This window comes from Leptonotus elevatus, chromosome 18, assembly GCF_054856555.1.
Source record: "Leptonotus elevatus isolate MCC_2025b chromosome 18, RoL_Lele_1.0, whole genome shotgun sequence".
NCBI lineage: Eukaryota > Metazoa > Chordata > Actinopteri > Syngnathiformes > Syngnathidae > Leptonotus > Leptonotus elevatus.
Genome location: NC_141256.1, coordinates 8,011,426 through 8,036,794, shown reverse-complemented (window position 1 = coordinate 8,036,794; position 25,369 = coordinate 8,011,426). Strand labels below are relative to the sequence as shown.

Here is a 25,369-nt window from a genome sequence, read left to right as displayed (position 1 = left end):
TCAAGCATAAAAATAAAAAAAATTTAATGTATAAATACATCTTTTAATACTTTGTCCTGCACTCCCAAAAATATATGTATAAGTTTTTTTATGTTTTTTTTTTAATGCTATAGCATACAGAAGGCTTTGATACAGATTCTGACATGAAGAGGTCGCTTTAAGCAATGGTAGTTATTGCAAAATATGACCAGCAGGTGGCAGCAGAGTATAAGAGATCAGCCAGGGACATGTTGCAACAAGCTCTTTTTGCCAGTGTTTTCAGCAGGTTTGTGAATAATGATGAAACTTAGCTATATTCTAATGCTAATTTCTGCAAAACGGAAACAGATACGTTTTTTTTTCCTGATGAAAGAAAAAACTCTAATCTTTCTTTTGGTAGGTTCCATGTTTTTATCGCAATAGAACACAATATTCTGTGGGCCTTACAAGTCAAAATCCAGTAAATCAGCCAGGAGTGAAGGGGGTTGCTTCAGTGAAAATGACTGGGAGTGAATGAGTTAATTAATCAGTTAATCACAGTATTATGCCAATTCCAATACTAAACGGAGGGCATGCACAATGCCTGTTAAGTGTTCAATGCAGGCATATGTAAGTACAATGCGTCACAACCACAACCGCAGTACTGTGGTTGCCTTTAGGCTTATAACGCTTCTCCTGCAAAGTGTACATTTATTAAACCACTATTCAGCACGAACTAGTCTTTGGAAATTAGACACTTTTCTTTTTATTTGGTAGTTATGAGTCAGCTCGGACATGTGACACTGACTCCTGAATTATTGACAAGCCCAGCAAGCAAACTTGTACCTCAAGTCTACAGCCCAAATACTGAAAATTCAATGTCTGAATGAACTTTGATATGTACTATATGGATTTATCCATCATTAGAGTAGAATAATACTTAACTTACAATTGTCTGTAACTGCAGTCTCAAATGTGTAAGTGCTATGTATAGGACCCCAGGTGTTGCGCACATTTATATATTGTTGCATGTTTAAATGTTCTCCTGCCTCCCCTTTCCCAGTTTTGCAGGTATAAGGCCACTAAAGTTTACATGTGGACGTTGTTTTTGCTACCCTGGCAACCACCTGAATAATTCATGGCGACACTCAATGATTAAAGCCTCTTGGGTGTCGCACATCACGTCACGAGATAAGACTGTATGTTAGTCACATACAGATATAAAGTCATGCTGCGCGTCCGTTATCCAGGCCACAAAGAAAAAGCAGAACTCGCAAGTAAACTGAAGTGATTCAACAGGAAATGTGTCAATATTCTGTATCAGCCTGGAGAGGTTTGCCGTGGTGTGCCTCATGTGATTGTTGCAGCAATTGGTGCGTTAGTGGTCAACCCTAATTGACCGAGCATTTTACAGTCCACCACATGAGATCCATTTTCAAATTGAGTTCAAACGACGTCGTGTTTTTAAAGGAATACTGCTTGCTTTCTTGATCCTTAGGTTAAATAAAACAACACATTTAACTCATTCACTCACAACCATTTTCACGAGCTGTTTTTACTGGATTTTGACTGATTTTGCAAGGCCCACAGAATTTCGTATTCTATTGCTATAAAACCATGAAATCTACCAAAAGAAACATGAGAGTATCTTCTTTCATCAGGACAAAAAAGTATATTTGTGTCTGTTTTCGTTTTGCAGCAATTAGCATTACAATATAGCTAGGTTTCATCAATATTCACATTCCTGGTGAAAACACTGTCAAAAAGAGCTTGTTGCAACATGGCCTGGCTGATCTCTTATACTCTGCTGCCACCTGCTGGCCATTTTTTTAAACTACCATTGCTTTAAGCCACCCCTTCACATCAGAAGCTGCATCAAAGCCTTCTGTATGCATAAAAAATATATATATATTTTTTTTAAACCAACATGTAACCAACGTATATTTGGGAGTGAAGGACAAAGTATTAAAAAACGCTTTTCCACGTTTTGGGGTTTGAATGTGTTAAAAATTATTATAATTTTTCAACAAGTTAACTATACCTAATGACATCATCAGGTCTATTCCAGTAAGCATTTCAAAACTAGAGTCTTAGGAACGTTACTGACAAATTACACAGAACGGCTAATCCGGTAATGTAAATGAGTTTAAGACTCAAAACTGGTTAATGCCTACTGCCTAACTTCTGTTTGGTGTAGTGCCAAAAAATTATCCGGATGATCCCGAAGACTTTTGTAGAAATAATCTGTAAAATGTCAAATCGAAAGTTGAACTTTTTGTGCCACTGCATGCTTTGGTACTACAGGATCTGGACGACTTAATACAAGGAAATCCTCAGCATTCAAAATTCCAAAAATAAATAAATAATTATAATCAAATCAGATCAGGAAGGGAGCAAAACTGCAGGACACTGTCAACTTTGGGTTGACAATTTTATTTTAAACAACCCAGAGCTAACAGTTGAAATAGGATGGGTCCAGAAAAAGGATGTTTAATAGACTATGGGGGTGTAGCGCCGAGGTGAAAAGTGCACAGAGGATTGACAGACAATAGGTCGGGATAATGAGTCATGAGGCCGGCTTTACTGGTGCTGAGGCATTTCCGAGCAGCACGCTACTCGGTCTGCCACCACAGCGTCCACAACACCACATCTGACTGACATGGTTTAACATACTGACTCTTAGCTTCTGTCAAGTTATTAAAAGAACAAAAATCATGGAGAGTGTTGTATTGTTTGTTATCAGGCCTCTCTTCCTGGTTGACAAATGATGATAAAGAACACAGATTGGTTCTCTGGCGTCTGAAAGAAAGAAGTTATTTGTCTTTGCGAATGTTAGCTAATGGGCTATTGCACCCAGTCAACTTAAATCTACACACCTTGTACAAATCACCACAGGCAGAACCCTCTCGTCTAAATCAATTCACAATTTTGTACACAATAATTGATTGTATTTCGTTGCCTATTGAAGTATTATTTGATATTGTTTACACAACAAAAGTACATTCATGTGTTGCATTCGAGGAAACTGAGAAGTCAACTTTTTTTTCTTTCTTTTTTTTATATTAGATATTTACATAGAAATTTATTTATATTTATGTATTGCTACTTTAATTTTGTTATTTGAAATAGGTTCACATGACGCAACGTGTATTTGAAATGACTGAGGTAACCAGAACAACAATTTATCACAATCAACCATCTTTGTTGTTTATATTTGCCCTGAACACTTTGAGGTCGGAATTAGGACAATCCAAGTGGGATAATTCCGACTTCCCACTTTCCTCCAATGCAGCATTAAAACTGCTGGGTCAACAACAACCTAATTCGGGTCAACAATTGGACCACCCCACTAACGAGGCCAATTTGACCCAACTTTCTGGGTTATTTTGTATAAACAATCCCCAAAATTGGGTTGTTGACCCACCAGTTTTAAGTTTGTTTGTATGGTAGCTGTAACAACTTTGGGCTAAAATGTTCAAATCACTTGTTGGGTTAAATCAACCAACCCATCCTGATGGTTCACTACTGTTGGGAAGGTGCTATAATAACCTAGCAGCTGGGTTAAAAATTAACCAATTATTATTTTTTTGACTCAATTGTTTTAAGGATGTGACATCCTGCGAGTAGAGGTGCCAAATCCAGGTCCAGAAAATAAAAATCCTGCCACAGTTTGTCTTTAGCCTAAGGTGCTAGTTAGCTAGTTAGCTAGTTCCCGAGCTAGTAGGGGTGGGAATCTTTGAATGTCTCACGATTCGATTCAGATTTTTGGGTCTGCTAATCGATTTTCGATTAAGAACGATTTTTGATTCAAAATGATTTGATTGACAATGATTTTTGCTCCAATCTATAGATTAGCTAAAGTTTCTATAGCTAATGCTAAATAGTGCGCTACTCGCGGCACTTTTATCACTCAAAAGAACGGCTCCAGGCTGAAAAAAAAAAACTTTTATTGGAATAACTTGATAGTGATTTTTTTCCTTCTACTCTCTAATGTGGCTACAACTTAACAGTGTATTAGACCTAGTTAGCTAGCTAGCATCCATGGTGCTTGTTTACCCGCTAGGGAGCTAGCTAGCTAGCACTAGGGGCTAAAGCCAAACTGTGGCAGGGTTTTTACTTTCTGGACCTGGATTTGCTACCTCTGCCTGTGATCTAATAACTATTTACCACGGCATTTTTTTTCCTTTTCAGTTTGGTAGCATTTTTCTTTAACATTCAAATCACAAGTTTAGTTCAAGTGTTAACCTACCCGACAATAGAAAAGTGAGTATCTGCTCAAACATGACTTTCTCCTGAGGTTCTTTAAACTCTCTTCTAGTCCGTCACAAACATATTTAACCTTCAGACGCAGTGACAAAACAGTTTTTTTTGTGCTGTGACACAATTAAGTCATAATAGCGTTGTACAAGGCACGTGCCACTTTGTTTGGACTAAGCCTGTATTCCCAGAATGCCATAGCGAGTGTAGTGTGCACTCTGGCTCTGATTCAAAAGAGATCAGCGCTGGTATCGGGGAATGCAGAGTCCATCTCTGGCCTTACGGCCCACCAGCTGCCAGTCTAGACTGACTGGCAGCCCCCTTTAATGATGGCCAAAACAGCTACATAGCAGCTGCAGCGTCATCATTTTGTGCTCATAACTCTGACTAATTCAATAGCATGGAGGACTGTGACATTTGTCATCCATCTATCCATTTATTTATTTTATTAGGACCTGCAGCTGATTTGGAGCAAGAGGCAGGGTGCACCCTGGATTGATTGCCAGCCAATCGCTGGTAAACTGGCATACTCATTGAAGGGGAAGTCAACCCCCCAAAAATGATTGACAATTTGTTCTATTCAGCCCCCCCTGGTCTAAATACTGTATTCTGGTTGATATTGTGTTAGTGGATTGAGTTAGGCAGCAAAATCCAGCAGTTTTTATCTAAATCAGAAGGAAGCCATTTTGTGAAAATGACATCACAGTTACTCAGGTTTCAGACAATAACCAATCACAGCTTTGCTTCAGAAAACAGGTGAGCTGTGATTGGTCGGGTTGGGGTTGTGATGTCATCGTCAGTCGACAGCAAGTGGCAAAATGGCCGCGCCCTAAGATGAATAAAAACGGCTGGATTTTGATGCATAATTTATATTCCACAAATGTAATATTGATTAATAGTGAGGTCACATATAACATATGATTGTCAAGAAATGTTTAAGGTTGACATCCCCTTTAAGAATTACTTGATAATAGGTCCAAAAAAATTGAAACTTAATTCTTTTTTTCAACAATTTATTGTACAGAATTGATACATCATAATAATACACAGGACTTCTTTTGTACAAAATAGAAGCTGTAAAGGGGGAAACATTAACAATAACATTAACCCAGCCCATGTGGTCGGTCATTTCCCGGGTCAGCCTGTAAAAGAGGGAGTTCTGAGGGGGTTATGGGTATTCATATAAAGACTCTTAAAAATGACAATGCCCGCTTCAGACAAATTGCTACATACAGTTGACATTTTAAATATTAAGATGGCGGCGCCAAATTAAAAGGGGAAACAATTCATTTGGCTCATGCAGTTATTAAATACTGCATTACACTTTAGAGCCAAAAGCTATTGTAGTATTGATAGCCTGGTGGGGTTGAAGCCACACAATAAACCAAGTGGTCCACATTTTGAACCCGGGACATAGCATCTGTAGTGTGGCAATGAAAAGGCCCTAGAAAAGCCAGGTGCATTATTTCATACCGTGCAAAAAGGGGGCCTGCACCTCCCGCCGGAAGTCCCGCCCCCAGAAAGACATTTCTTGATTACATATTGATTATCATTATGTTGACAAAACATATCCATTTTTGTTTGTCTGGTGCAGTGTTGTGATGATGGTGGGGTGGCGGCGGCGGCGGCGGCCGGACCGGGTGGGTTCTTTGGGGAATGGGGAGCTTTCAAGAGAGGTTGTGCAGGAAAGAGGCCGCCGCCACGAGGACGGCGAGCAGGGCGGAGGAAGAGGCGGCGGTGTGCAGCGAGAGGCCAGCTCCGGTGGTGGTGGAGGCGGGGTTGGTCGAACCGCTGTACGTGTCGGTGGCCATGGTGGGCGAGGTGCTGTTTGTGTAGTTCATCGCTGTGGTGGCGAATGTGGTGCTTTGGGAGACCACCTGAAGGCAGATATATGCGCTTTTAACATACAGTATATGAGTGCGAACACATATATATATACGTTTTTTATTAACCAAACTCAATCTGTCCTTGAATCGACGGTTGTTAATGCTCTTGATGTATCGAGATACGTATCAACGTTTCTGAAAGATGCCAGGTGTAAATCGGTTTGATGTCGCTGATGATTGGTTGTTAGTTGGAGTTTTGGACTCTTTTATGTATTCTTTCATCTTAACAAACATGACGAATCGAACCGTTGTTCTACTTGAAAATCTACAGTTCTTCAATACCACATGTATCGCGATACGTATCGAATCTTTTTTTATTGGAGGGATGAAAACCCCTAATACACACACACATCTACCATGCATGTTATATATATTTTTTTTTTAAACTCAAATAAACTATTAAAACATTTAACCTGCAAATGCATATAACCAATAAGTGAAAGATGCCACACCCCTGTGCTAAAATATCAGGATTATTGTTTCAAATTCTATTCAAATAATTTCCAAATATATTCCAACATATGTAAAAAATAAATAAAATTAATAATACAAACTTTAACTAATTCCAAACCTTCCCAATCATTTAGAACAATTACCCTGCACGAGTGTGTCGGGTTTCTTTTGACACCCAAAGTAACTTTAGATGCTCTCGCCACATTTCCACAGGGCGTGTGTCACACGAGATCTGAATCATCGTCTCAGGTGTAAAGGCAGCAGAATAAAAATTCATATTGAATTGACATCGTTATGCATATAATTGGCATGAGAATTCACCATTATGAAATAATTCGAATTCAGGTTATTTTCCTTTCGGGTCATCAAATGACTATTTATCTTGCATTTTGTCTTATGAAAGGCTATTCCACATCTACAACTACGTAAGATGATAGCAATAAATGTAACATCACGCACACAAACTCACTAACTAACAAACAAACAAACAAACATACTATATAAATCATATAAATGCAGGCCTACCTGTGTTGATAAACAAATGGCGTAGATAATCACTCCCAAGTGGACAATGGTCATTTTGCACATGTTGAACTTTGTTGTAAAGAAGGATGCCGTACAGGACGTGGCCAAATGCTTTTTTCCCTCCTCCTTTGGTCGATGCTCGTGCTCCCAATGGTGTCAGCTGCTTCCCAGCCACCTTTTTATACCGGGGCTCAGCCTCAGTCATGGACAGTAGGAGGTGGTGGACTGGAGTGACGTAAGTGTTTCATTGAATACGTTTGGAGACAATTGGGAAGTCAGCTGAGCATACAACACTTTTTTTCCTTTTCTTTTTTGAAATATATATTTTTTTATCTCTGGTAAACAACCGAAGGCGCCATCACGTCGAAACTGCACATGACTGACGTCATTACTTTGTTATGGTTTGTTATGTATAGTAGTAGGATGCTCGAAAAAAAATGAATGCTAAATGAGTTTAGTGAGCCACTTTATTTATTGTTCCTTTACAGCAATTAAAATATATTAATCGATTTCAGCAACATTGACAGAGGGGAACAAACCTGTGTGTGGATGCGGGCATGAACAGCATGGTAACAGCGACATCTAGTGGCCATAACTAAAGTGACAACATTGAAAATACACACAAGGAAGTTCCTCGATTTACAACATCCGATATTTCAAGGTTACGAACGAAGGCGTAGCCTCCTGTTTTAAATTGTATTGTTTTATCTTTATGGAGTGTTTTTCATGTATATGTTTCTGTAATCGCACGTGACAAAAAAAACTCACACTTTGTAGGCCTACTTAACAGATATGTATGCTGGTATTAAGTTTTAAAAAAAAAGTACAAACGCTAAAATTAGTTAATATGTAAAAAAATTATTTCACTGCTATTTACAGACAATAGCCATATATTATTTTCATTTATTTATTTTTAAATATGAATTAAAATGTGTTTTATTTGGTTTAATTAACTTTACTAAACACATTATTGAATAACTTTTTTACAGCACATCAGGTCGACATTGCTCCCTGTTGGCCACTTTGTGTAACTGTAAGCCACTCCTTACAACAGTGTGTTACTGTTCATGTTAGGACAGGCTCCTCAAGATGTTTCAAATCCTCCAAATTGAGAACGTAAACTCACTGCTATCATGTATCCGTGGACATTCTCTAACTCAATCCAGATGTTAGGGGACTGAAACTTTAGCCCCTTTGGACAGCCCCACGTCCCCTGTCATTTGTGTAATTGGATGGTTGAGGAAACAGTGCTTCGCTGCTTCAACCCCCCTCCCACTCTCCCCCCTTCTCTTTCTCTCTCCGAAAGGACCGTCGTTCCCTGCAGAGGCACCAGATGTGCGCTGTTATGGCGATGTGGAGAAAGAGGGGCCCTCTCGTGAGGCATCAGATAAGCCCGTGTTCCCAAAGCAGGGCCGGATCGAGTGTCATCAGCGGGTCTACGAGGAGGGCGAAACCCAAACCCTGCGCACCGGGTCGGATTTCTGTTTACACGAGTATGCTGCCTGGATTCCTCCAACCAGAGCATACTGGGCAAGTGTGGAGACAGTGGAGAAAGCGCTTGTCTTCCTGTCTGTCTCCCCTGACTAAAAAGTACACCTCAAGTCCTTTTTTTAAGTACACTTTAAGAGTATTTGACATATAAATAAATACATTACTTTCTTAGCTTTTCCCACAGGAAATGGAAATAATCTACAGTATTGCAGTGTATATATATAAATATATATATATATATATATATATATATATATATACAGAAAATCATTTTTCTTTCCATTTCAAATTATGCAAGTAATTAACTGATTTGAAAAAGAGGAGGATGAGGGTGTGCAGTTGATCAAAAAAAATGTTGAAGACGTCCTCATAGTAACATTAAATGTCGAAATAATTAACACATAACAGGTGCACTTCGAATTTGGTAGGCAATTTTTTTTAAATAAAATCATTCATCATGATCAATCAAAATTCTAAGATGTGATTAAAAAATTTAATCATTTGACAGCTCTAATATATATATATATATATATATATATATATATATATATATATATATAACCTTTATCAACTGTACAATCATATGTGATGTTTAAACATTTTTGATGGTTATGAACATTACTTAAAGAGGATAAAATATTTTTCAAAAGAAATGTAATTGGCTTCTTTGTCACGGATAATTAGATACGTGACTTGAGCTAGGCCGATGTAGCGCTGAGACCTAGGGCACTTAGTGTCACACATATCTAATTGGATCCAGTTAAGACCATCGGGTCACACACTGTCAGATTGGCAGAGCCACCCTCCAGTGTGCGGAGGCGGCTAAAACAGTATAAGAGTAGGAATTATTTTAGACAGATCAGGCCTTCTTCCGCATCTGGCAGAAAAAGGCTCCATGGGAGAAGTTGCAGAATATAAAACAAAACAAACCGTACTCATTATTTGAAGAGGCCTGACATGTAATCAAGAGGGTACAGAAAATGTTGATGCTAGTTGCTAGCCCTTTGAATGATACTTTAACTGAACTAGGATTTTTCTGTCAGTTTAACCCAAGTGCACTTGTCGACTTCTTACACTAGACGTTAATTCTACAAGAATTACAGATGGTGTCCAGTAACTCCCCCAGAGGAGTACATTACTGTAACTAAAGGAACAGAAATGGACCCGTCCTTGTCTAAGCCCCCATTTCTGAGCGCGCATGCAAAAATAACCAGGTAAAAATAATTCCGTTAAAGCAACACAACACGCTTCACTCTCATGTTTATGTTACCGAATGCAACTCGATCGTTCGCATCTTTTCCTCACCGACTGGGGAACACGATAGGCGCAAGTTCCCAGCCTGGCCTTTAACATCCAGAATAACCAGGGCACAAATGTTTCGCTTCAAAATGTCCTGCATGCGTAAAGACGCGCAGGCCAAGACTTCACCTGACTTTCACCTTTTACGCATCTTGACCTTGTGGACGTCTCATGTGTTTTACACTGGACATGCTCTGATCAAAAGGAGGCCAAGTGGAAAAAGCCTCCCCCCTCCTCTGGTATCGTTTAACCCGCAGCGGCCTTCTCATCTCCTTCCTTATTTTAGGACAAGAGACAGTGTTTGTACTGTGTCCTCAGATAAAACACAGTCTTTGCATTCCTTATGAAATGTATCTGGTGAGATTTGGGAAGCAGGGGGGTGGGGGGGGGGCGCCAGGTGTTGGGTTACATCAAATCAGAAGCCCTCCCTCTTCAATCCTAAGAGGGGGCAGCGGTGTAAAAAAACAACAACACACAATTTGGCCAGAATAAGGCCGTTTGACTTTCAAAATAAAAGCAAAACAAACGAGTAAGGCATAGCAGTAAATTTGAATGAGCCATTGTAAAATATTTTAGGGGTAATTGTGATTAGCTGTATATTACTTTCATTTTCATATCAAAAGTTTCACAGACTTTTAAATGGTTTATTGAATGAAGCTTTGAACACCAAACTTCAGAACTTTGATGCAGACGTGCTAAACCCTTGCCCAATGTGTTGTCCCTATACCGTAATCAATTCCTAGACATTTTTTTTTTTACATACTGCCGTGGCCATGTCTGACAAAAGCACTGACTACTTTTATTTTTTCACTTTAATTCTGCCTATTAAAGTCTTGAATTTTATATTTTTTATTACCCTTTTAATAAGTCATCTATAAGTAGTAATTAGCAAGTATAAATGGACAAAAAAATGGAATATACTGTATTTTATTTATTGAAACATAAAATACTTGAAATTTACTTGAATGAGTTTCTAGTGATCTTTTAAATTAAATTTTAGAAGCTGTTTGAGGATGTCCTAGTAGTGCGCTGAATTCCTCAGTCTTCAAGTGAGACAATTACGAGCACTAGTATAGGGTGAATTTGTAAAATGACTACATGTTAATGAGACAAAATTGTGCACCAGTTGATAAGTTACTGCATGTTACCACTACAGAGTATAGAGACAATATAAAATTCTACTTTACTTACTCATACTACTAGTAGTGGGCAGATATCAATTAGTGCACACTATTGCTTAACTAGTAAAATGTAGTTCTACTAGTGAAATCTAAAATCTCAAATTAGTGGAGGAAAAATGTCACTAGTACGGCAATACTAGTGTGCTGCCGTTGAAATGACTTACTAGAGTGGGGGGAAAGTAGTTCTTGGACAATTACACACAGTGTTATGATATCAAATAATTGCTGAAATTACTTGCCATCACGTTCAAAAATAAAAATGGGACATTTTATTTTCAGTGCTAACCGGAAGTACCCATCCGCTAATCGACACTAGCTTGACGACGGTGAATCTAAGCGAGCGGCGCTGCTTCGCCAGTGAGTGGAGCCTCCAGCACGGAGCGCGCACGCATGTCCCGCGGACTGTTTTTGTGCGGAGCTCCAGATAAGCTCCACGTTCGGGAATGACAGCCGCTGTCACCGCGAGTGACAGCTTTCACTCTGGCCCGCTCCACTGATCAACCGAACTTGTCTGACGACTTGACTCATCAGACTTCGATCCGAACCGGATCTACCACAGACCCGGGACTATGCCAGAGATGGAGAAAGGGAGACCGCCAGAAAGTAAACGCAGCAGGAAACCCGCGCATCCCGTAAAGAGGGAAATAAACCAGGAGATGAAGGTGAGAAAGATGATGGGTCACATTGAATACAGAACCCCTTATTCCTATTTTACCCACAAATCAGAGTAGGATTAACATGCTGAATGTACTTTTTATTCATTTGATGTGACAGAGCATAACTGATAAGATAACTCATTTTATAAAATGGTAAATATTAATCAGTGTCATCATCAATCTTATCCAAACATGACATTTTAAATACACTGCAGATGTTATCTGATGATAAGAAAAAAAGGGGGAAAAAAGTAGGTTGTCCCTTTTGTGACGCAGTGTCAGGCCAGCTGTGGCCCCGACATGCACACAGTTATGTCCACTGGAGATCCAGATGTGCGTCACTTATTCCCTGCCCCCGCTGGAGTTGAAGGGTGGGGGCGGGTGGTAAGGTTAGGACATTAATATCCACAAATAACACACATCAGCCCCACGGCTGGGTGTCCAAACATGACTTCAACGCTACTTCAACATTAGTGACGTTCGCCCCCTCAAAGGTTGCCGTTGTTCTGATAATGACGAGTCAAATGGCGCAATTCCCTCCCACCATTATGCACACATTATTGCATGGAAACTTATCCACGGATTGTGTGCTTTGTTTGGGTTCGGACATTGGTTATTTGAGAGTGTTGGTAAGGGATATCCAAGGCTCCTTCAAGCCTGCCCTGGGAAATCGAAGTTTTTTTCATGAAGGAGGGGATGATTCTGGCAGCGCGGGGAGGAAATGTGCTCTTTTTTTTCTGTAAGTGGTTTGGACTGGAGTTTTGATATCCAGGGGAGGTGTAGTGTTACAAGTTCCCCTAATTTTAATCAAAACATGCGAAATACTATCCCCGCTTGATGTAAAGCTTGCCCCGGTTGGCTCTCAGGGTCGGCCCGGGTTTGTTGGCTTTGGACGCAACTCTCGCTGTGGTTTAGGATACGGCCTGTCACTCTCACAAAGCAGATGTTTGTCTCAACTGCCAGAAAGAAACACAAACAACTGTGTGGGAAGGGTGGACAGACAAAACTGTTGAATGAACGTCAGAGTTGTATACACATTGACACAAAAGTACAGTGATCTGCCACTGGAATTATACCTTTGGCAAGTGGCTTTTACACCTTGGGAACACTTTTTTTTTGGTCCAAGAAAATGCGCAAACAGTTTTCAGTAGGTAGTCCAAGATATATATAGTCCATCAGAATAGGGGACAGTAAAGCACCATTTCTGTCATATAAGGGAGAATCTACGAGACCACATTGGTCTAGAAAAAAAAGCACAAACTGCAACTTGATACTTAAAAAATATACAAACCTTTACACTCCAGTGTTATAATTAGTCAGTCTGAAATGGTGTCTTTAAGGTAGACTCTACACTTAACTTTTGGTCCTAGAAAAAGCTAAAAATTGTTGGAATCCAATAACAGTCCTCTCACACTGTCAGAAATAGGGGGTGTGGCAAAAATACATTTCTGTTTGCCAGTTTACTTTTTCTGTTCCCAATATAAAAAGGTGCAAACAGTCACTTTGGGAGTCGAATAATTAAACCTGACACTGTCAGTAATGGGGCCCGAGGTACTATGCCTCATTGTGCAATCCATACTAAGGGACCCCATAACCTGTAGGTCCAAGAAAATGTAGAAACAGCGACATTGGAGTCCAATAAAAAACTATAAACTGTCGGAAATTAGGGTAGAGTAAATGTCAATTTCTGTCACTTGTCTTGGTTTTAGAAACAAGCAAACAAATGACTATGTTTACTAGAAAACATTTGTGGTCTTACAAACAGTTAGTTACCTTGGACAAAAGCCACAGTGAACTTTGAATCCTTTGAATCCCAAAACTGTCCCACAATAGTTTAGCTAAATCTCTGTCCTTTAAACCTGGAGGTACAGTCAACTTTGAGTGCAACAATTAACCCAACACAGTCAGTGATAGATACAGTCACTCAAGAATTGACCTCATAACATCTGGGTCATAGAACGGCTACAAACAGCATCAGTAGAATCCAATAATATCCCACACGGCGTCAGAAATAGGTGTACTTGTGAGGGTCAACTTCTGTCCCTCGGGTGCAATCTACACTCATGAACCCCAGCGGGCTAATCACTCGACTTAAGGGTCACTGTTTGTACATTTTTTCCTGGTGCAAGTACAGTGTGATACGACCGGAGAGGTGAAAAGTCAAATGTCACCGGGAGAGAATGTGTACATTTGATGGTAACACCACATGGACAGAGAGTGTAAGGTTGACTGTACCTTAAGGGATTGAAATGGACTCCAACTATACTGCTATTTGAAAAGGTCCGGGTAGGCTGAAATCAATACAATCTGTTGACTCTATAAGAATCTGCCAATTGAGTATATGTGTAGAAAGCTTGTGGCTAACAGAGGTAAGATGGAAAGCGGGTCACACACTGCAAGGCACGAGAGCTGATTTCTCAGTCCGCTGAGGTCCGGCCCAGTGTTGTCTCTGTAATACATCTGTTTCAACACCGCATTCGAACTTACTCCCTCCACGTCAGGCCCAGAGCGCAGCACCAGACACCGGATACTTGACTTTAATCATCGTTAGGCATATTTAGCTGGATATGATACTGCTTGCTCTTACTCACACACATACACAGCAGAAAGTGAGCAAGTCAAGGGAGAGATCCATTTCTTTGAGGGCCCCGGTTCAGAGCAGAGGTCGGAGTGAGGAAAGCGAAGGGAAAGAATGTGTAGTCGGTACTACGGCGCTTCTACGCCGCCGCAGCAGACTGGCTGTGCTGGAAAAGGGTGAAACCCGAGAGGCCGGGCCGGGTCGGGTGTCAGGGCTGGAAGGTGTCGGGGTGGAGGGGAGGATGGTGAACATGGGGAGGATGGATGTGAAGGGCCAGAAGGAGGGCGGAGGGGAGTGGGGGGGGAGCTGGGCGAAGGAAGAGAAGCGGGGCATTTCCGAGAAGCGTGGGACCTCGCTGCGGTGTTGGGTGTCCCACTCTGATTTCTGCCCATTCCGGATCAGATTTCCCCTCCAATCCGGTTCTTCCCAAACCACAGAGAGAGGTGGGTGGATAAAGAGGGACCTTTGTGTTTTGATTTTTTTTTCATCTGGTCGTAATAAAAAAAGAGGGGGGACCACACATCTGCAGGGAACAGATTTCTTTTCTCCCGCTTTTTTCTAATTAGATGAGATAAACAAAGGATGATTCATAGATCTCACACTGGTGTCGGGTTTTAAACCTTTCCGTCTCAGATTTAGCAAGGGTAAACAACATGAATACATCATGGAAAAAGCGTCATACTGAACCCCACTGTGCTCAGATTCAGTTCTCTAACCGGGCTGGAGCTGAGAAAGAATCCCTCTCATTCATTCGAGGTAGTAAGGTCTGATTATGTTTAGCGTAGGATAAAAAGTTCCACCACAACCCACGATATAAACAATATCCTATTTGTGGCTCTTACTTTATACATATAAAAACAATTCCAATCTGTCACTTCTTTTCCTATTTGTCCCATGTAGACTTTTGCCGAAAGCACCATGAACGAGCTCCTGGGCTGGTACGGCTACGACAAAGTAGATCTCCGAGACGCTGAGGCCAACGAGATCAGGAACTACAGGGAGAGGCGCCAGCATGTATCCGTGTTGAAAGGTAAGGGCAGTTGCCTCACTGTTAGAATACACCGTGAAAACTTTGCCGACAGGTTCTGCAGGTTAAACTGACATGTAGTCACTCAAATTTATAGCGTCTTCTCATCTTTCATTCATGATCCACCTCCTTTTAAAGTTGATAGAATTCCTTGACGGTGAATACATTTTGGTATGTCTTTCAGAAAACTCTTTGCCAAAACCCAAAAGCGTGGACAGCAAAGTCAGTCACTCGGTCCTCGCTATGAAGAGCGTTGAGAGGGAGTCATTCAGCGTACCCTCGTCTTCATCTTCCTCCTCTTCGACAAGTACCTCCTCAAGCACGCCCAAGGAGCACAAGAGTGCACCCGTTATTGTGCCGCTCATAAAGCCATCAGCAGGTAGCAATCTATAGAGAGTATTATTAAAATCACCATCCATGCATTATCTACCATACCGCTAATTCTCTAGGTAACTCTGGGTAAGAGTTGGGGGCCACCCACCACCATGCTGCCCATTAAAACCACATTTTAGCTAATTCTCGCTATGTTAATTTGAATCATGAATACTTGGAGGATTCCAGGTAGGATGGACTGTAGTATGCATTTCTAGTTTCCATTTTTAATGTGGCAATGTAAGATTTTAAATTGAAACATACCTTGTCTTTTACAGGTTCTCTCAAGAATCACTTCAGTTGGTTCTAAAAAGCAGTATATGATAAAAAAAAAAAAACTTCTGTTAAGTCTGAGTTTCTCAAATTCCACTGGTTTGACCGCAGTTTCTTCTTCACCTGCAGTGGACGACGTACAGAATGTGCAGATAGTGTGCGTTTGGTGCCAGAAGGAAGGTGTTAAGCGCTACTCTCTATGCATGGGTTCTGAGCTCAAGAGCTTCTGCAGTGAGAAGTGTTTTGCCGCCTGCAGACGGGCCTACTTCAAGCGCAATAAGGTGAGCAGTGGCAGAACATATTGACTGTGAATGTAAGTTATTGTGACATAGCTGAAGGTTATGCTTTGCTAACATACAAGGTTTCAAGGTTATACGTATGGCCAGCCATGAACTAGTTTGTGCACCGTTGTACGAATACGTCAACACACACGGCACCAGAAAGCACACTCATACAAATTTTATGGAATATTAATGGCCTACAAATGTTTTTCACAAAAACATTTGCTGTAATTGGGACTTTAATACTGCCTCAGCTGCAGTGGGTTTGGACATACAGGATATACAAATTTGGGTTACATCACTGCCATAGAAATGAAACTTTATTAATAACTGAGTCTACCATTTACCAGAGATGGGAATTACGTCCATATTGATATAAGGTCTGTCAATTCATCAATGACGGACATCAGTTTTGTTGACAACTAATGTATGACAGGAAACTTCGAAAAACCTAAAAGCATTGCCGGAAGTGGGTTTTTGTCTTTTCATGTAATCGCCAATCTGTCAATCTAATCATCAATCCGTTAATGACGCCAATTTCATTGAGTTTTGACAAATTACAGATTGATGATTACAATGCGGTTCGACTTAAAATATTGACGATAACGGAAGGGGGTCCCGACTGTTGATGAATGACGGACGCTCAAAATTCATTGATGCGCCCACCTCTGCCGTTTACTGTTAAGTTTGTTACCCTAAGTGACTCCTAAGCAGTGTACCATGGCACTTGTGGGTGCCTTGACAAATCAGGGGCGCTGTGGGAAATAATTGAATTTAAATTAATTTGTCCAAAAAGCATTATGTATTAATTACAAATATATCTTTGTTCATCTATTTATTTAGTGAAATACAGTATAGTGACAAGCAGAACAATTAAATGTGGGTGCATATTATACACATGATTTTACGGTATTTCAGTATTCATACTTTTTGTGAAATTTTTGTTCGGGCTTGTGTGATGAGATTTTTCTAATGGGTGTGTTGGTTAGGACACAAAACCAAAATTGAATTGAATGATTGAAAAGGTCTCCCATAAAACCCAGTTACTAGGAATTTTTGTTGGAAAAAAATATGGTGATGGAGGTCAAAGTTTATCCAGGTTGCTTAGTATCAGTTTCCCGTTAATGGAGGGGGGTCAGTCACTAGAGCGGCTTTGGTGTTGGGGAAAGACCACAACAACCACTATGAGGGACCGCTCGGATGCACACAGCATGATTTGTCACCTTCCATTAAGACATGGATATACCATCTAGAGGTACGGGGTGACGTGCAACGATATCCGCTTTCGCCATCGCTGTTGTCTATACTGTGATGGGTTTGGTCACAAGAGTGTCAGGACAAAACAGCTGTCTGAGCAGACTGCGTGCAACAAGCCCTCTACGTTTTCAGAGGCGGGAAGGGAAGCAGTGCGGTTGACTTGTTGCTGCTTGTCTGAGAAGAAGGCCAGGAGGCCTGGGGCGAGGTGTCCACTTTCAGTGCATACCTTACCTTCAGCTGCCTCATGTGTTGTAACTCAACACGACTCGGTGGGCCGGGGAAGCACTCGGATCCACAAAAGATCAGCTTACAAAAATCAAGACAAATTCCCATATTAATATTGGCAACATTAATATGACAATACATCAGTTGCATCTCCACTCTCTCCACTATGTTGTATATGCGTATCTATTTCACAACATAGCGATTTCCCTTTGCTGGACTGACCTTTAGGGTTTGATGCCATTCATGATAAGGCAGATCCTTTTTTGCACTTCTTCAAATTTGATTTGCTGTCCAAAGATTGATTCTATAGTGCATTTTCAAGCAAATACAGTACTACGTTTCAAGTTAATCCCTCACATGTGTGAGTTCAAGTTTGCTTAACTGCTTGACATTGATTCAATGTCAATGTTTCATATTGTGGTTTCTACCAATTAGGCCAGAGATGAGGACCTCCATGGAGAGAGATCCCCCCAGCACCCCCATACAGAGGACTCACCCAGGCTGGTAATGAAGATAAACAGCAATGTTAGAGTAAGATGATACTTAATACACAGTTCTACACAGGTAATTAGGTGATGGATCACATTTGTGACCCTCCACAGTCTCTCTCTCCTGTGTTACAGGTGTGTGATTGGTGTAAGCATGTCCGTCACACCAAAGAATATTTGGATTTTGGATCTGGTGAAGAGCGGCTCCAGTTCTGCAGCACCAAATGCCTGAATCAGTATAAGATGGATGTGTTCTACAGAGAAGCTCGAGCGGCCCTTACATGCTCCAGCCCTGCTAGAGCTGGCCAAGAGGGGAGATCAGACCAAAATATTGTTGGGCAAAAGCTTCTCACGCCAGAGTCTTGGAACAACAGTAGTAGCACAGGCGAAGCACAACAAAGAAACATATCTCCCAAGGGCCCTACACCAATTCTGGGATCGTCAGAATCATCCTCCACATCCCCATCAGAATCATCATCATCTTCGAAGGTTCCTGTCACTGGGCAGAGGACTCTGGACAGGCTCATCCAACCTCTGCCTGCTGTAGAGGTGCCACCTCACACTACACTTAATCCTCCTCCTCCTCTTCCACGCCACCCACTAGAACATCCGCACATTCCCCAAATGCAAATGCCCTTCATTAGACCTCCTCTTTATGCTCAGGGCCTCAGAAGCCCCCTTGCTAATGCCCACCATCCAAGACCCCATGGTCCTTCTTCCAGTCCTATCCACAGACCTTTTCACTCTCCACACCTGCAGCCTCCCACTTCTTCCTCCATTAACCCCCCAGGAATGATGCATCCTCTCCCTCGGCCCTACTTCCCTGGCTTACACTCTCCTCCACATATGTTACCCAGAGGCCCTGTGCCAATGCCTCACTTAATGAACTTTGGTATTCCTTCCTTTAGTCCTCTCCTACCCCAGCCCACTGTCCTAGTACCGTACCCCATTATTGTTCCTCTACCTGTCCCAATACCCATTCCAATACCAATTCCAGTACCTCCCAAAACAAATCTAGAAACCCCAAATCACACTGGTGTTATAAAGCATGTGCCAGAGGGAACAGACAGATGTAGATCCATACCCTCAAGGTTCCCATCTCCCGGGAACCCCGAAGGGAACAGCCAATTGCTAAACCACAGATTGAGTAGAAACTTGCCTTCACCCAGTGACCTCAATTCCAAGGACATAGGTTGGGTTAAATCAGAGAGGCCTTTCTCATCCCCATCATCAACGTGCCACAGTGGGACATTGTCCCCCAGGGCGCAGTACAACACATCACCCTCCTCAACACGCAGCTCAGAAGGACTGACAGACTATAAACAACAACAGCACTCGGAACGACAAGTCATACAAAGGGTTCTACATAGAACCCAAGTAAAGCTGGAACCCAATGTCAAGGCAGTAGTGGACTTCTCAGAGGAGTCTGTGCAGGGTGCCAAATCTGGGCTCCATGACACCTTTAGACCCAGTCCACCACCACAGCCCCCTTCACATGACACTGTATACCAACATCAGGACAGCCATATCTCACCTGCACACAGCCCACAAAGCCCTACAGTGAATAACCACCCATATGATGCCATGGGTCCTATCCTGAAATCTCAGAATCATGGTCCTAATGGGATTTCCTCAGTGCTATCCATGACCAACCCGGGCTCACCCTTACCCCAGAGAGGACCCGCACCCACAGATCCTGCATTAACTGAGCTGGAATCTATAAAAGAAAACAAGTGCTCAGTTGTCTGCTCTGTACGGGTCGAGGGCCCAGTCAATCAGACAGAAGAGCCTTTGGCAGGAGTTAGAGATGCAGAAGAAGACCCACACTTGCCAGATGAGGACCACGCCTATGCTCTACCTACTGCACTAAAGACAGGTGGGGCCACCACCCCACTACTCTTGCCCAAACTCAGGGACAAGGGTAGCTTAAGGAGCCCTGCTAACATGCCCAGTGCTGGAGACATGGAGCCAGCTCTGAAGAGGAGATGTCTACGAATCCGTGATCAAAACAAATAAGAGGTAAGAGATGACAGTTCCAGGCCAGAGAGAACACTTAATATGCTCAATTTGGTGCATGTCACAAGTCCCAAGATTTAGAAAATAAATTAACTACTCAAGGAATGGCAAGAAAAGTGGGCTAACTACTGTATATTTGCTATTGGTTTTATAAATCTCATTGCATTATAATACTTAGTAACCTTTTCCCATGCCATGTTATGAATTAAAAAACACCAATTATACCAAATATCATTTGACCAAGCACCGGAAAGTGTGTGCACAGACTCCCATAGGAGAAACTGAATCACAGGTTTCACATGCACATGGTCACTAAACAGCATGGCGCCAAACAGAGAGAATCCTGGTTACCTGGCACTCTTCAGTGCTCTAAGGTTACAACAGGGGAAGGAGGTGAAGGGCACGGGTAGTGAGAGTCACTTTGAAAGGCGATCACTTTCGACAACCTGACAGTCACAATGCTTTAGTTGCCTGCTAGGATCCCTTTGGCTGCACTAAGTACAGTATAACATATACTTTTATCCTGGACGGTTTGCAGTGCACGAGTTGTTCATAAATAATGACAGTGAAGTCAAACTACAAGCCTCGATACACCAATCTGACATCGTAAATCGGTTGTCGGAAGTTGAATCGAATCGGCGTCGGACCATTGTGGCATTTAATCACTCTGATTGGCTGTTAGCTAGTGAATCGCTGCTTATCACCCTTCGCATTTGGACATAATTAGGATGTTTGTCTGGACAGAAGATCACAAAGATGAATTCATCACTATGGTCCAAGAGAGACCGTCATCGTATTACATTACCGTTAAAGGGTACGTCGATCGAGTGATGAAAGCCAAACTATGGCAAGACATGGTGACGTAAATGGATATACGAGTTAGAATTTACTTTTATATTACAGGATTATTTTGTAAAGAGCCTAAGGGTGTGCTTCACGTGGGAATACATTGTGAAAAAGAAACCGGTATGCATTGTTTATATTTTTATGTCCCGCTTCCTACAAAGCTTTCTGGTTGCCTTTTTCCAACAATGAGGAATAGTGACTACCGCCACCGATGGTATGGAGGGGTATTACAGCTCATGCATGCGCAGAAGCTATGGCATCGGTTCCTGTTTGTTGCGGTGTGTATTTCCATCCTTTTTAGGAGTCTGTCACATTAGGCTGACGTCGGCTTGGTCTATCGAGGCCTAAAGACACGACAAATATGTTTTAAAGTCAACGTAGAAGCAGATGATTGTCAGAAAGGCTTACAAGGTACTACTGTAAGACCCAGCTGGAATACAGCTCTGGGGTTTCTTTACAAAACATATGGACAAAACCAGAGTAATTCAATTATGCACGTCATAGTGACACCCTAGCTTGGTCGACTCTAGCGCTCTCCTATTATCCTCTTCCCTGTCTGCACTCGCAACTGCTGTCCGTTGCCAACCAGATGTTAAGTATAGCAGAACAGCCTCCTTACTTTGGACCTATCAAAGGGCCCTCTTTATTTCACTCATCGAGTTGGTAGTCCAAGCGGCTGTAACACCATCCGTCCGTCCTCGCCCACTGGTAACGTGCCATAATGAGATCATGTTACCGTTTCACTGTATGTCCTGAGATTAAGCCGCTGATATTTCAGACATGGTTTTTAATTTCAACTGCTCTGCTTTTCCGCTGCGTTGTCCCTCAAAAGGTCAACAGTCAACTTTAAAAAAGTATTTTCGAATGCCATTGGCAGACTACGCAAACCGTTGTCTTTTGAAATAATGTTTTTGGCACTTGTATTGCAAGATTCCCTTTCACTAAAAGTGAGTGTTGTCATTTGTTGTGGTTTCAAGTGTTCCCCTAGTAACCGATACATATGAAATCACAGTGTGCTGCTTGTGTCGTGCAGACGGATTTATGGCCCGGCGTTGTGTGTAACGAGAGCTGGCTGCTGCCCTATGTGAATGGCTTTAGCTCGCCACCTCTGTGCTCTGAGAGCAGCATTAACGTCCTCCCTCATTGTCTTTTCGGCTGGACGTCTTTTAAAATATCTCTCACTCTGACAGAAATGGCAGCCGACTTGAGGATATGGACTCAGGAAACAGTTGCTTTTTCTGTCTAAATTTCCTTGCGTTTATTTGGGATATTTTATAGGCTTGTGTAATCTGAACCCACCACTTGAGTATTCGCTGAGCTTTTGAAACTAAAACGCAAAGAGACAGAGGGAGTACAGAACACTGCCTTCACATGAGTGCGTGCCTGTTGGCATTTAATACGCACGTGTGTGAGAGAGAGAAAGGCCAGATGTTCTTGGTTTGATTGTGTAAGTTATCGGTAGTGTCGAGTAGACTCAGAAAGTTTATATGACATGGGTGAATAAACAAATGTGATATGTTTAAAGGATATCTTACATCTTATCCTCATCTTCTGTTTTTTCCTTCCCAGTGGATGAACAGCACCCCTGTTCAACACAGTATGGCAGTGCCAGATTCAGTACCCCGCCCTCGTGTGGACGGCGCCAGTGCTAACACCTTCCCGCCTGCTCGCCACAGCCCACCAGGGTTGCCTGAACTGTGGACCAGTAGGGTGCCAAAGCAGAAAGCCCAGATGGCCACGTGAAGTCCACGTAGAGGGGGGAGGACACAACACAATCACACATTTAGGACCAAAAGAAGTGTCACAGGCTAGTGTGTTCTGTTGTGTCCAAAGACTGTTTGATACGGACCATCTTTTCACATCTTGTCAGACGATCCCCTAAAGTGTGTTGATGTTTGTGCACTCTTCTTCCTCAACCCCCTCCTCGCCCTCTTCCTTGCTCCGCTCAGCAGACAGGGCACTGATCAGCCTTGTGTGGTCTTCTCAGATGGAGCCTGAACATGATCTCTTTCCAAGGGAAACGGCTTGTTTTCTCTGCCCAGCTTGCACAAAGAGCCACATTGTTCCTCTCCCCTTATACCACACGGACTCCCCGATCCAGGTTTTGGGTTACCTGGTCGACGGGGGCTCCGACTTCAGGAGGAGGGTTTTATTTTTTTTGACCGACAGCTCGAAATATAGGATAACCTTCTCTCCTCCATCTCCCAGCCCAATCTAAATACACTAACATTTGAGCTGTAAGGTATTCACCAAGGGAGGGGTGAGATTTTTTTTAAATCATCACAGACACATTTTGGGGTTAAGACTGATGACTGAGCAGTGTGACAAGATGTCAAAACTAGATTCCTGTAAAATAATGTATTAAAAAAACTTATGCAATATAAGATTATAAAAGGGATTGCCTACTGATGCTAGTCCATAAATGTTGTTTAAAGACCCCACCCATCGGCATTTCCTTTATCGACAACAGATGAAATATTTTTTGTTAATGAATTTCATGTATGGAGCAGAATAATCCTACCAACAGGAGTTGTGCACATGTTGTTCAACTTCCCACAGATGACGGCAAATTACTTGAGACTGAATCAACAGCGCCTCTGCTGGTTGCAGCCAAGTGATGCATTCAAAACAATCAATCAATCAATCAATCAAACTTGTTTGGTTTTTTGTTTTCTACTCACAAAGAACGTCCTAACGGGACAAACTGTACAAGTGAGCTATAGATTCTGCCTTTAAAAAAAAGGCTCTTATCAGATGATTCCAGCAAATAACAGGCTTGTACTGTAATTATTACCAAGTGTGGTGTTATATTCAACCATCAAATGCTGTGCTATACAGCGATCAGTATTACAGTTCCCTCTTTTGGGAACACATCCTGTGATTTTATCCAGCTAGATGCTACTGTATGTCCAACACTCTTTTTTTTCCTAGTTATAATAACTTATGGATGAGACTCGTGAGTTTTATTTGTCAGTTCTTAATCTCAAGGTCACATATTTCTGATTTGTGAAGCCATTAAACTTTCTGTTCATAAAGTGAAGTATAAATATATTCAGACCGCAGAGGTGGCATTCCAGGTCCAGAAAGTAAAAACCCTGCCACGGTTTTGCCATTGATGCTAGCTAGCTAGCTACCTAGCAGGTAAACGAGCACCATAAGAGCTAGGCACGGAGCTAGCTAGCTAGCTAGCTAGCACCTGGAGCTAAAGCCAAACTGTGGCAGGGTTTTTACTTTCTGAACCTGGATTTGCCACCTGTCAGACCGTGACAGGATTTTATGATTTTGTCTTTATACACCGCCACACAATGAAGTAAACCTAGAAGTCTACAATCTTAATTTTTCCAAATCCAATTTGGTACTCATTAAAAATCTGTCCCTGTCTAACTCTAAAATATTCAACTCCTGTATGGTATACTGCATCTCCACTAGAGAGCAGTGTACGCTTTGGAAATATTCCGCTGCCTGTTTGTGTTGAGACAGCACCAAGAACGTTAACAATGCCACCGGACTGACATTAAATGCCAAAACGATTTTCTGCTATGCCATTATTTGTACTTGTCCACTGATAAAGCACATGAAAAAAAAGACATAAGTGTCTAGTCCTATTTGATGGTTAAAGGCGCCAACTTATCAGTTAGAATAACCATGTCCAAATGTGACCCCACCTGTGCCATCATTCCAGAACTACATCCACTTATGTGTGCTCGTCCAAGCGTAAGCGTGCCCGCTGTGGCGACCCGCGTCACCCCCAGCCCCATTCATTCCAGCCGCCACTCTCACCACCACAGTTCATGCCGTTATTACTGGAAGTCATCCTTGGCTGGCCAGGGGACTTGGACAACAGTTTATGTGAGTCACTACAAAAAAAAAACCCCACCTCTATTCTCACATCATAGGATAAAAAAAAGTCAAATAAATGACTGCCATTACTGATTTTGTTGCACATTTGAACTATTAGCTGTTTTTTATGCCGTTATACTTTATGTGTGTGCTTACTGGAATTTGGATAAAAAGTACTTTAGTGCCACACTTTTTTTTTGCTATAACACATTTAGCCCACTGAATAGATATCACAGGTTGTTTGTATTTGAACTCTTTGTAAAGTTAAATAAAGGTTATTCTAAGAGCAACAACTTTTCATTTATTTCTGTCTGAATCTTTACCGTGTGTTTACATAATTAAGTAATTCAGGGGGGTATGCCAGCCGGAATCTTAGTTTCTAAAGTCTATTTTTAGCTGCAGCAGCATGTCTGCGAGGCTGCGCATCAGCATTCCACAAATACCCAAAGTCAGTGAGTCG

The 25,369-nt window shown here is 41.8% G+C and overlaps 1 protein-coding gene and 1 long non-coding RNA gene across 4 annotated transcripts; one reads left to right on the top strand and one right to left on the bottom strand.

The window, feature by feature from the left end:
• Positions 1 to 5,213: 5,213 nt before the first annotated feature.
• LOC147158442 (uncharacterized) lies at positions 5,214 to 7,244 on the bottom strand. Its single transcript, XR_015090753.1, has 2 exons — positions 7,080 to 7,244; positions 5,214 to 6,092 (listed from the first exon to the last, which is right to left on the bottom strand). It is a non-coding gene; the product is annotated as an uncharacterized LOC147158442 (long non-coding RNA).
• Positions 7,245 to 11,412: 4,168 nt separating this feature from the next.
• LOC147158441 (sine oculis-binding protein homolog) lies at positions 11,413 to 25,202 on the top strand. Of its 3 annotated transcripts, none has more exons than XM_086061822.1 (7): positions 11,413 to 11,712; positions 15,185 to 15,314; positions 15,496 to 15,690; positions 16,086 to 16,237; positions 18,155 to 18,244; positions 18,343 to 20,226; positions 22,639 to 25,202. In XM_086061822.1, exons 1-6 carry the CDS (start codon positions 11,620 to 11,622, stop codon positions 20,221 to 20,223), a joined length of 2,541 nt encoding a protein of 846 aa, XP_085917948.1. In that variant the 5' UTR covers positions 11,413 to 11,619; the 3' UTR covers positions 20,224 to 20,226; positions 22,639 to 25,202. The 3 variants fall into 3 exon arrangements, with proteins under 3 accessions (XP_085917948.1, XP_085917947.1, XP_085917946.1); XM_086061821.1 differs by having other exon boundaries at positions 18,155 to 18,250; XM_086061820.1 differs by having other exon boundaries at positions 18,155 to 18,250; positions 18,322 to 20,226.
• Positions 25,203 to 25,369: the final 167 nt, after the last annotated feature.

Coding starts and splice junctions, on each gene's coding strand:
- LOC147158441 (XM_086061820.1), top strand. CDS start 11,620: ATGCCAGAGATGGAGAAAGGGAGACCGCCAGAAAGTAAACGCAGCAGG. Junction 15,315..15,495: donor GCATGTATCCGTGTTGAAAG/GTAAGGGCAGTT, acceptor TATGTCTTTCAG/AAAACTCTTTGCCAAAACCC. Junction 16,238..18,154: donor CCTACTTCAAGCGCAATAAG/GTGAGCAGTGGC, acceptor TCTACCAATTAG/GCCAGAGATGAGGACCTCCA.